At 50.0% G+C, this 12,500-nt stretch overlaps 1 protein-coding gene across 1 annotated transcript in view; it reads left to right on the top strand.

Annotated features, from left to right (window-relative positions):
* jag2b (jagged canonical Notch ligand 2b) overlaps positions 1 to 12,500 on the top strand; it is a 58,262-nt gene that overhangs the window by 40,604 nt on the left and 5,158 nt on the right. The window contains exons 10-23 of the mRNA XM_062550268.1: positions 578 to 691; positions 1,293 to 1,339; positions 1,688 to 1,864; positions 5,490 to 5,652; positions 6,059 to 6,223; positions 6,871 to 6,984; positions 7,330 to 7,443; positions 7,550 to 7,663; positions 7,947 to 8,063; positions 8,486 to 8,513; positions 9,811 to 9,896; positions 10,791 to 10,904; positions 11,875 to 11,990; positions 12,440 to 12,500. The exon at positions 12,440 to 12,500 is cut by the window's right edge and continues 275 nt beyond it. Coding sequence (XP_062406252.1) covers positions 578 to 691; positions 1,293 to 1,339; positions 1,688 to 1,864; positions 5,490 to 5,652; positions 6,059 to 6,223; positions 6,871 to 6,984; positions 7,330 to 7,443; positions 7,550 to 7,663; positions 7,947 to 8,063; positions 8,486 to 8,513; positions 9,811 to 9,896; positions 10,791 to 10,904; positions 11,875 to 11,990; positions 12,440 to 12,500 — 1,530 coding nt within the window. The remainder of the gene's footprint in view (positions 1 to 577; positions 692 to 1,292; positions 1,340 to 1,687; positions 1,865 to 5,489; positions 5,653 to 6,058; positions 6,224 to 6,870; positions 6,985 to 7,329; positions 7,444 to 7,549; positions 7,664 to 7,946; positions 8,064 to 8,485; positions 8,514 to 9,810; positions 9,897 to 10,790; positions 10,905 to 11,874; positions 11,991 to 12,439) is intronic.

Here is a 12,500-nt window from a genome sequence, read left to right as displayed (position 1 = left end):
CCCATACTAAATATTTAACAGGGCCCCTGTAGAGTGGGTGTCTTTAACGAGAAGGTAAAGGCAGTCGAGTGGGGTGTTGAATCGGGTAGTGTGTGTGTGTGTGTGTGTGTGTGGGGGGGGGGGTGGGGGGGTGATGGGGGGGGGGGTTCTACTGTTAGCCATGACTGTTAGCAGAACTGTTAGCCATTGCTAGCCAATGGAAGGTGTCAGGTTGAGATGCAGGATGGCAGGATGAGAGGTGGGAGGGTAGAGGAAGAGAAGGAGAGAGGGAGGGAAAGAAAAGGTGCAATTACAGAATGAGAGGCTCGACTCTGTCAACTGATCACAAGTTTTCCAAGTGTTTTTGTTGGTTTTTTTTTCTCTCCGGTGGTGGGGCTTGAAAGCTGGCTTCTCAAATCTCATTCTCTCTCTCTCTCTCTCTCTCTCTCTCTCTCTCTCTCTCTCTCTCTCTCTCTCTCTCTCTCCATCTCAATCTCTCTCTCTTTCTCTCTCCATCTCTCTCTCTGTCTCTTTTAAACTCGTGTTGCCTCTCCTCCTCCTCCTCCTCCTCCTCCTCCTCCTCTCCTTGACTCCACAGATGCGAATGAGTGTTTGGGGAAGCCTTGCGTAAACGCTAAATCTTGCAAAAACTTAATAGGCGGATATCACTGCGACTGCCATAAAGGATGGGCCGGACAGAACTGTGACATCAGTTAGTATGCCTCCATCTTGTCCAGCCACCCTCACCTGCCCAGCACTCTTTCCTCACGCACTCCTCTCTCTCTCTCTCTCTCTCTCTCTCACTTCACTCTCACTGTCTTTCTTTCTTTCATTTCCCAGGCTCTTTGCTCTTCCCCCTCTTGCTGTCAGTTCAAGTGTTCAACTTTCACTTATACATTGTGGAGGGTGACCTGTTTGGTGCCCCCCCCCCCACACACACACACCCTTGTACTTCTTTTTCTCCTGTAGGGTCGTCACAAAACAATTCCAGTTCTGTTGCATGCTGGAACGGCTGTGTCAACCGCACTATTCACTGCCTCTTCGTTGTGTGTGTGTGTGTGTTTTGTGTGTGTTTTATGTCAGTCTGTATGCCGGTGTCCGTTCTTCTAGCTGCCTGTAATATACTCACTCGCTCTCTCTCTCTCTCTCTCTCTCTCTCTCTCTTGGCCTAACACAACCTTGATTAACCACAGCTTGGGTGCGCCTTCACAACAATAACCCCTTGAGTTGCTCTGCTCTGCTCTGCCTGTTGTTGTTGTTGTTGTGGTGGTCTTGAAAACAGCTAAATGTTGTCCTCCCGTCTTCAATCACAGATCTGAATGGGTGCAGTGGGCAGTGTCAGAACGGAGGAGTCTGTAAGGTGAGCTTCTCTCGTTGGTATGATGGCCTTTAGTTCTCCTGAACGCGTGTCCGATGTTAATTACTATTTAGTTATATTTTGTTATATTTTTATAGTTATATTTTAGTTATATGGGTTTTTTTGCCTTTTGTGTGAATAGGGTTGTGATTAAAAGGACTCTAAGCAAAGCCTTTTGTATGTTTGTAGGCTTTGAAAGGTCTGTAATAGAGGATTTTTGTAGTATATGTGATTAAAACATCTCTCTCTCTCTTGCCGTTTTTCCTCTTCTCTCTCTCTCTCTCTCTCTCTCTCTCTCTCTCTCTCTCTCTCTCTCTCTCTCTCTCTCTCTCTCTCCCTCTCCTTCCTCAGGAGGTGGCACGGGGCGGTTACGTGTGCCAGTGCCCGGTTGGCTTTGTGGGCACCCACTGTGAGATCCAGCGGAACAAGTGTGCCAGCGGGCCGTGTCAGAACGGCGGGCGCTGCCACGTGCTGCTGGACAGCTTCGTCTGCGAGTGCCCGCTCGAGTTCAGCGGCACCGTGTGTGAGGTGAGTGCTGAGGGCCCACACACACACACACACACACACACACACACACAGACACACACACACACACACACACAGACACACACGCGCTGGAGCTGACATGACCAAGGTTATGGAAATAATAAGGGGGAAAATTTGTATTGTATGGACCCTCTGGACTGGTCTTTTGTGGTCAGAAGTTTCTGATTTGCGCGAGGCTTTGATGTTTTACTGCTTTGGGCACTAATAAACGCTTACACGCCTCTTAGACCCATAACTGTTTTAATGGTTATGGAATGAATATCAAGCAAAAACCCATCGTCAAACCTCTTTTATCAGAGAATGCACTTCCTGTGTCGTGGAGCTTGACGTGGAACCCTGCGTTGCCGAGAGTTGGAATGTCCATTGTGCCGTCCTCTTTCTCTAACAGAGACTGACCTGACCGGACCTTGTTCTTGTTTTGTTTTCGTGACCGGAAAGTCATCACCGTGTTATGGGCATGTTGAAAATGGTGTTCCAGGAAACATTGTGAACGCTTGGCTGGATTTATCGGTTCTTTTTTCTCTGGGTTTTTTTTTTAATGATTATTATTGTGTTCAATCTTTTGAAGGGAACTTTAAAAGCCAGCTCATTAGGTGCAGAGATGCAGTACAGTTCCTGTATCGTAGCATGTTCTCAGAAGTTTCTAGAATAGCACCAGGATGACTTCTGCATATGGAATCTATGAACAACATTGAGGTGGCTTATGACTCCTATTGTAAACCATCTGTTTTGATTTCCCAAAGAGTCAAATGTGTAGAAACCATCATGCAAGATGCATAACAGTTTTTTTTTTCTTCCTTAAAGGAAAGCTTTTACCTAGTATTCCCCACAGACCACAGTGTATGTGTGTGTGTGTTTACCCGTTGAAAGTTATGCAGCTCTAACGAGCTGTCAGCACTTGGCGTGCCAGTCTGACCGAATTTTCGAGCCCTTGATGCGTCTGTGCGACGCCTGAAGGAAGCTCTTTGTTTCTTGCCGCCTCGCTGTCAGCTAACATCATTAGCAACAAGTGCGTCTGAACTCGCTACTCCATCTCAGGGCTAGCAGTCGCGACCATGTGTCTGCCTTTAGCTTGGGAACGCTAGCAGCCGTGACCATGTGTCTGCCTTTAGCTTGTGAATGCTTGCAGACAAGCCCTCATGTGTTCGCTAGCTGCAAGCATTACAGTCTGACTGCTGATCTTGAATTTGAATGTTTTACAGTAAGGCAAGCTAACCTTGCTAGCTTAGCGCTGCATAGCATAGCGTAGCGTAGCATAACACGGGACTGGGAGCAAAGCTAGTGTTTAGCCAGTGAACACCTCACGGGTGGTGTGTGTGTGTCTCTGTGTGTGTGTGTGTGTGTGTGTGTGTGTGTGTGTGTGTGGCTAAAAATAAAAAGGCGGGCTGTACTGTACTGTGAATGAGGGGACGCTTATTTGGGTGTGCTGGCACAGCGCCTGTTGGTGCTACAACAGCGGGTGGAGGAGAAGATGTTTCTTTGCATTATGATCATGCCTGGAGTGCCTCCACTCTCCCGTTTAGACTCTCCAACAGCTCTTTCCATTGCGGGGTGGGTCGTGGGGGGGGGGGCGGGGGGGTGGTGTTCGGGTAGTGCAATGCATGATGGGATTGGGCGTGGCACTCCGATGTTTTTTTGGCCACTCAGGTTGCCCGCCCGTCTCGGCCGTGCCAGCCTTTCCAGCAGCCAATGGCGGGCGGAAAGGCTGCCCGAACCGAGGCCAAGCCGAGTCGGGCGCTCCCGTGATCGATGGGAATGTTTTATTCAGGTTTCTGTTGCTAGCTGCCCGCCACTGCCAGGGCTCATCTCGGCTCCATTTCACTGGCTGCAGACCTCAACTCCCAGGAGGAGAGGAGGAGTGGAGAGAGGAGAGGGGAGAAGGGGAAAAAAAGAGGAGATAGGAGAGGAGAGGGGAAAGGAGAGAGAAGAAGGGGTGGTGGGGGGGGAGAGAGGCAGAAGGAGAAAGAGGAGTGGGGGGGGTGATTTCTCTATGCTGCTTGGCTCTTGCGTCATTCCACACACACTAATAGACACGCACTCATACACACACACACACACACACACATCACTTGACAGAGGATTGAGCAATCCACGCACGTCCGTCCCCTTAATAAAATAAACAACAGCGGTTCCTCGATCTGAATGCAGAGAGAGGGAGAGACGGAGAGAGGGAGAGAGGGAGGGAGAAAGAGAGAGGCAGAGAGAGAGAGAGACTGGCCTGACTCAGACCTGATGAGTGTCTGTCCAACTGGAGGAGAGCCACAAGAGTGGGCAGCCCAAACACCTTACATGGCAGCTGGCACACTGTGTGTGTATACACACAGCAGTGTGTACACACACACACACATACACACACACTCACGCACACAAATACATGTACACACAAATACACGCACACACACAAATGCACACTTGTTCTCCATCACTCTTTCAGTCTCATTCGCTCTCTCTCTGTCTCTCTCTCTCTCACACACACACACACACACACACACACACACATACAGTCTCTCACTCTCTTACACTCATACACACATACTCACACACTCAGTTGCGCTTACACACCTTGTTCCGGTTCCAAAATGGCTCCCCTTTTAAATGATGTGATGACTGCAGGAAGATAGAGACTGTTCTACGACTCTGCGGACATTGAACACACATACACGCTTTACAGGATGTGCACTGTACACAAGGCTGTGTGTGTGTGTGTGTGTGTGTGTGCCGAGTGTTTGAACTAGCTCTGGGTAGAGTGCTGGAGAGTGATAAAGGCCTGTAAAAGAGAAATACGATAATGGGGTGATTTTCTTTTTTTACTGCCTGCGGTTTCCAAAACAGCAACCACATTAGAGCAGCACGGTCAAGGAAATCCCATAGGGATGGACACATCACAAGGCAGACAAACAACCCAACAAACAACCCAACAAGCGAAATGGTGTCATTGATCAAGAAGGCGCGTTTCTGACCCAGCTGCTGCTGTGAGACACTAAAGGAATTGGGTCAGAACATCCAACAACAACAACAAAAAATAATAATAATAATCATAAAAAAGAGACCAAAATGATTATATCACTGAGATAACTGGGTTTGTCGATCTGCTCTACGGGGAGTCTTGTTGGAGTTGTGTTTGAACAAACAAACAAACAAAATGATTTTAGTGCAATATCTGTGTGTGTGTGTGTGTGTGTGTGTGCTGTGGGAGCGCTGATGGAGTCGTGTCAGAGATGCACTTTGTTTATTAGCTTACGGCCGGCTTCACCAGCTTACGCCTGTTTGTTTATCTCGCCCGCGCTAAGGGGATTGGCTCTAAAGAGCTAAGGCCTTGAGTCAATCAAAGCCTGCTCGCTTTTAGGCAAACACTCACTCGTGGGCGCGCGCGCACACGCGCTAACTCTCACTTGCGCGCACTCTCTCTTTCTGCTCACTCTCTCTCTCTCTTTCTTTCTTTCTCTCTCTCTTTCTCTCTGATCATGTTCACGATTGAGTGTTCATGCTTACACTCTCCCCGTCTTCTCTCTCTTTCATTCATTCATTCTTTCTTTCTTTCATTCTTTCTTTTAAACCTTCATTTTTTTGCCGTCCCTAACCTCCGTTCTCCTGCCTTGTTGTCCAGCTGCCCAACCAGTTGCCGTCCAACCCCTGCGAGTCCAACCCGTGCCGGAACGAGGCGTCGTGCCACAGCCTGCTGGGAGACTTCTACTGCGCCTGCCCGGAGGACTACGAGGGCAAGACGTGCGCTGACCGCAAGGACCACTGCAGGACCACGCCATGCCAAGGTACGGGCAGTGCCAGCCTTGTATCATACCTGTGTCTTACCTGTATCATACCTGTATCATACCTGTATCATAGGAGTTCAAGTGTACCGCACGCACATCAAAAGGTGACAACTGAGTGCTGGACAGACAAGCATATGTCAGGAAAGAACAAGAAGTCCGCACACCAGAATATGCTCCTCAGCGTTTTTTTTAATGGTATATCATTATTAAAAAAATGATAAGGAGCATTTTCTGGTGTGCAGACTTCTCGTTCATACCTGTAATCGTACCTGTATCGTGTCGTACACTCTTGTCTGAGTGAGTGTGTAAAAGGTGAGAATGTGAAAACGATCGTCTGGTTGAGCATTGTGCTAATTGTACTGTTTTTGTATATTTTTCTTGAACCCTCACCGGACTTGCACGGTAGTGATTGACAGCTGCACGATCGCCGTGGCGGCGAACAGCTCGGACGAGGGCATCCGGTACATCTCCTCGAACGTGTGCGGCCCCCACGGGCAGTGTCACAGTCAGCCGGGAGGAAACTTCACCTGCACCTGTGACAAGGGCTTCACTGGGACCTACTGCCACGAGAGTGAGTCTGTCTTCATTGCCTCACTCCCTCACTCACTCACTCACTCACTCACACTTTATCACTCACTCACTCACTCACTCACACTTGATCACTCACTCACTCACACACTCTCTCTCCTTTCTCTCTCATTCTCTTTCTCTCAAATTCAAATTCAATTCAAATGAGCTTTATTGGCATGACTTACAGTAGAAGAGTAGTGTTGCCAAAGCCATCATACATCTCTCTCACACTCTCTTCCTTTCTCTCTCTCTCTCAAACTCACTCACTGACACTCTCTCTCTCTCTCACCTTTTCTCTTTCTCTTTCTCTCTCTCAAACTCACTCACTGACACTCTCTCTCTTTCTCTCTCTCTCAAACTCACTCACTCACAAGCTCACAAGCTCAATTTCACACTCAAACCCATCTCATCTCTGCTGTGTCAGTCTCACATCCATTCACCTTTTTATTTTATTTATTTACTTTCTTATTGATTTATTTGTTTGTTTGTTTGTTTGTTTATTCCCTATCTGTTCCTGGAGTAAAACGTTCTCCTTTTGGTTCTTGGCCTTGCAGTGGTCTTTTGGTTGGTTGACTTGTGTGTGTTTGTGCCCAAGTGTCTGTCCACTCGTGGTCATCAGCTCTCTCTCTCTCTCCTGCTCCTCCTCAGATATCAACGACTGTGTGGCCAGTCCCTGTTGGAATGGAGGCACCTGTATCGACGGGGTCAATGCCTTCCAGTGCATCTGCCCAGACGGATGGGAGGGCACTCTCTGTGACAGGAGTGAGTAGGACTCTTTATCTCTCTCTCTGTGTCTGTCTCTCTCTCTCTCTCTGTCTCTCTCTCTCTCTCTCTCTCTCTCTCTCTTTCTTTTTCTCTGTCGGCTCATCCCTCCCTCTCTCTGTCTCTTTCACTCTTCAACTTTCTCCCTTGTATCACTGTCTCCCCCTCCCAGAGCCTATGTGTCAGATACAGTTTATTTTCCTCAGAAGCTTTCTTTCTCTTTAATGTCTTAAAATCTTTCATTTTCACCCCGCCCCTCGTCTTTCCCTTCATCTTTATCATTCACTCCTACTCTCTCTCCCTCCCTCTCTCTCTCTCTCTTTCTCTCTCTTTCTCCTCCGTCAGACGTGAACGAGTGCGGCAGAAAGCCGTGTAAGAACGGGGGCCGCTGTGTGGACCTGCTCAACGACTTCTACTGCGACTGCAAAGACAACTGGAAGGGCAAGACCTGCCACTCACGTGAGTCAGACCCTCCCGTGCCGCCTCAGCTGTTTTTACGAGGTGACAATACTCTAGCAAAGCCTGATGTTGACCTTTTGGTGTGTGTGTGTGTGTGTGTTCATAGGCGAAAGTCAGTGTGACGCCAACACTTGCAGTAACGGGGGAACCTGCTACGACAACGGGGATGCGTTTCGCTGTGCTTGCCCCCCTGGATGGGGTGGCAGCACGTGCAACACGGGTGAGTGTGTGTGTGTGTGTGTGTGTGTGTGTGTGTGTGTGTGTCTGTGTGTGTCTGTGTGTGTCTGTGTGTGTCTGTGTGTGTCTGTGTGTGCGTGTGTGTCTGTGTGTGTCTGTGTGTGTCTGTGTGTGTGTGTGTGTGTGTGTGTGAGCGAGAGCAGTTATTCATTACATTGTGTTTGTAAAATACCGCTCGATACATCCCACACAATGGCCTGTGTCTGTGTCGTTGACCACTGTCCTCTCATCGTGCCCTGTGCCCTGTGCCCTGTGCTGTGCCACAGCTAAGAACAGCACGTGTGCCTCCAGTCCCTGTGCCAACGGAGCCACCTGTGTGGGCGGCGTCGACTCCTTCACCTGCATCTGCAAGGACGGCTGGGAAGGACCCACCTGTGCCCAGAGTGAGTGCCAGCCTTCACCCGTCCGTCTGTCTACCTGCAGTGCCACCACATCCTGCAATCCCCGCCCCCTCACACACACACACACACACACGCGCACACACACACACACACACCTCCCCCTGCCAAACTACCAGACCCCCCCCCATACACACCCACTCTCTCTCTCTCTCTCTCTCTCTCTCTCCCACTTAGATTTTACTTTCATCATGCGCTATTTCAGCTGTAATAATTCATCTCAATTCAGGCACCCATTGCCAAATGTTACCGACATCTGACATCTTACTACCTCCATTACTCCTCGACATCTTTTATCGTTATTTTTGCAATGAAAGCTCATCACGTTTCTGCAGAGACTGTGCATGTGGTTGATGCAGTGCAAGAGTTAGCCCTGATCTCTTCTCCTCTTTCTTGCGCCCCCACAGATATCAACGACTGCAACCCCCACCCCTGGTGAGTCTGCCTACTATACCGCTCCCCACTGCTGCTGTCTGTCTCTGGTCCGTGTGGAGGTGTTGGGGGCAGGGGGGGGGGAGTTAACGCCCCCCTCCCTCGGCGTGTTTGGGGGGCCACTGGTGGCCCTGTTGTCTGGGCCGCCTGTCGAGACCCTCCTCTTCGCTGTACAACACCGCCGGCTCGGAACGCCCTCTTCCTTTACACACACACGCACACATACACACACACACACACACACACACACACACACACTTGCACCACCACCGGACCACTGGCCCCCCAACAACCTCCCAAACCCACTCTTCCTTCCCCAAATACATGCCCCCACCACCATCAGCACCACCACCATCACCATCACTACCGACAACCAACCACCACCACCACATCAACCCCGGCCCATCTCGGATGTTGTTGAGAGAGGGAGGCGTGGGGGGGATGTGTGTGTGTGGGGGGGAGCGTAACGACGGGAAGATGTCCCTAAATCACCCCTAAATCCGACAGCTCATGAGACTCAGGGGGCTGCCTTTAATGGCGCGAGACAAAGGGCCCGCGGGCCCCAAAAGAGTGCCCCCGACTGGGCCCAGGGGCCAGGGGAGTGACATGGAGGAAGGGAGGTGTCGCTGGGTGTGTGTGTGTGTGTGTGTGTGTGTGTGGAAAGGAGGGGTAGTGTCTCTTCTCTGTCTCCCTCTCTTTCTTGCTCGCTCGCTGTCTCTCTTTCTCTCTCTCCTTTTCGCTTTCTTTTTTCCTGCCCTACCCTCCCCTCTCCTCCTCCTATTCTTCACCGGTGACCTGGGAACAGCAGATGGGGGGATTGAGAGGGATGGATGAAGGGAGGGAGGGAGGGAGGGAGGGAGGGAGGGAAGGAGGGAGGGGTGGGGAAGAGAGAAGAGGAATGACATCCCAGCAAGGGGCCAGGGGGGGGCGATTTGCATGTGAAAGGTGGGGTGTTGATGAATCTCCTCTCCATCCCTCTCTCTATCCCTCTTTCTTTCCCTCCAAGAGAGAGATACATTCCTCTCTCTCTCTCTCTCTCTCTCTCTCTCTCTCTCTCTCTCTCTCCATTTGTCTATATCTCTTCATCTATCTTTCCATTGATCTTTACACATTTCCCGTCCTTGTCTACCTCTTTAGCGGCTAGCTGAATTCGAACGCAGCGCGTGACCGATTGGAATCAGGGAACTGCGCCCTTTAATGGCGTCTTAATGAGACTTTAATGCGGTTATTTCACTGAGTAAATCACAGAGCCCTTCTCCTCTCCTCCCCAACCCCCCCCCCCCCCCCCCCCCCCCCACAGTTATAACGGCGGCATCTGTGTGGACGGAGTCAACTGGTTCCGCTGTGAGTGTGCCCCTGGATTCGCCGGACCGGACTGCCGCATCAGTGAGTAGCTCTTAAAAATGCTTAGTTAGTGTGTGTGTGTGTGTGTGTGTGTGTGTGAGAGAGAGAGAGCTTTGTCCAGGCGACAGGGTGTTTACAGGCACTCTTCACCCAAAATGTCAGTTTCAGGGAGTATTCCTTGGCCTGTGACCCTGCTGGGATCAGAGGTCACTGTCCCTCTCGGTTTCTCACACACACACACACACACCACACACACACACACACACAAATGTCCTAAGCAGATGAATAATTCAGCTGGCCCTGAATTCCAGAGCTGTCTAGCATAGAGCTTCTGGCTCTTTGTCAGACTTGTGTGTGTGTGTGTGTGTGTGTGTGAAGCCCCCAGATTGTCCTTTGCATGTTGGCATTCAAATGGTTGTAGTCATTCACACTGCAGCCTTTCAGAAAGAGGAGAGGTCAGCCACTCCTGCCACACACACACACACACACTCATACACACTCATACACACACAACACCCCTGGCCTACTTGTGCTACTACCCACAGGAGGACTGGTCAGGCTGAGGCTAAATTTAGCTTTAAAAATAAGAAGGGTGCTGCACAGTGTTCAGATGGGACTCAAATGTGGTAAACGTGTCTACAGGCCTCTTAATGAAGTAGTCCGTTTAGAAGGCTGGTGTGGAAACTTTGACTCAAACTGTATTCTTTCTTTTTCTTTGTCTTTTTCTTTCTTTCTCTCTTTCCTCCTTTCTTTCTTTCTTTCATTCTTTTTTGATCTTTTTTCTGTCTCTCTCTTTCTCTCTTGCGATCTGAGGATGTAATAGGCTTGGATAGTGTATATGTTGCAGCATTTGGTGATGGTGTGATAAAGGAGAGTTGACCTCTTTCGTGCACCCTCCTCACCCTCTCTTCCTTCCTCTCTTCCGTTCGCCTCCAGACATCGACGAGTGCCAGTCATCGCCCTGTGCCTACGGCTCCACCTGCGAGGACGAGATCAACGGCTTCCGCTGCATCTGTCCCCTGGGTCGAACTGGTGCCCGCTGTCAGGAGTGTGAGTACACACACACACACACACACACACACACACACACACACACACACACACACACACACACACACACACAGACACAGGCAAGCACCCAGACAGACACGCACCTGGGCCAAACACACGCACCTGGGTCACACAGACACACACCTGAGCCACACAGACACACACCTGGACAACACTGGCGCCGGCTGCCAGGAGAGTAAATTCCCCCATCTCAAACGGTCCTTTATCACACACACACACACACACACACACACACACACACACACACACACACACACACACACACATACACACACACACAAGCGCACACGCACACACCACTTTAATCCCTCAACATGAGGGCAGAACACTTTCATCTTTACCCGCCTCGTCTCTCATTTCTCCTAGTGTCCATCTGTCTGTACACACACACACACACACACACACACACACACACACACACACATACGTTTTATGATTTTTTCCTGGTGATAAAATACACCGTGGATGAATGAGTGTGCTTTCATCAATGCCGTATCTTTATGATATACTGTACGCTGGCTCACATCCACTAACCATATGGCGGATTAATGAGGCTGTGTGTGCGCGTGTGTGTGTGTGTGTGTGTGTGTGTGTGTGTGTGTGTACACAGTTTAGATCGTTCCGCTTTCTGTTATGCCTGATCCTTTCTACTTTTTGGAGATTATAATCAGTGAATGATACAATGTGTACGATCCCTGTAGTACTGTAGACAGAGAGGGGGAGGAGATAGAGAGGGGCAAACCAGAAACAAAAGTATGTGGGGTGGGGTGGCGGGGTCGATAGAAACAAATAATTTGCCTGTTGAGCTTAAAGGCTTCACAATTGTATTGTCACATGACAGGTTTTAAAGTGTGTGTGTGTGTGTGTGTGTGTGTGTGTGTGTGTGTGTGTGTGTGTGTGTGTGTGGTGTGTGTGTTGTGTGTGCGCACTGCATATTCTCGTGGAACAGTCATTGGAATCGGGATACCGTGCCACTACGGCGGCCTGCAGTTTCCTCACGGGAGTCGCTGGGAGGAGGAGTGCAACAGCTGCCAGTGCATCAACGGCAAGGTGGACTGCACCAAGGTAAGCCGACCCTCTGTCCACTCCCGACGAGCTTGACTTGACCGCTCCGCTCCCTCTCACACAAGGATCGGTCAGAAAGGGGCAAGCCAGCGTTACTGACCCTAACGGTGGGACTTTGGCCCCTAGTTACAGTTGGAACTCAACCCCAAAGATTTTATAGTTAGAGTTTCTGTTTGTTTGCTCTTCTTCTCAAAGAGGCCACTGTGGGAATTGTGTCAAAGATTAGTGAAGTAGTGGGTAAATAAGTAGTGGGTCCAGCTCAAACGACGACAGTCGGTACAAAACAAACATTTCTTTTAAGTTGGATTAACGTGTTGAGGCATACTGGTGTGGAAAAGGTGACAGGACTGTTGAAGTATGTGGTTAGACATTCTTGTGTCATCACTCCCACGTCTGTGTCTAAGTCTTGCCCTTTACCCTGACCTTTGACCTCTCGACGTGTCACCCAGGTGGTGTGTGGGCGACGGCCGTGTCTGTTGCCCGGGGTGAGGCCGGACCAGCAGCAGCAGC

This window comes from Sardina pilchardus, chromosome 12, assembly GCF_963854185.1.
Source record: "Sardina pilchardus chromosome 12, fSarPil1.1, whole genome shotgun sequence".
NCBI classification, from domain to species: Eukaryota; Metazoa; Chordata; class Actinopteri; order Clupeiformes; family Clupeidae; genus Sardina; species Sardina pilchardus.
The sequence above is the reverse complement of the archived record's forward strand: the minus strand, read 5'-3'. Positions and strand labels throughout refer to the sequence as shown.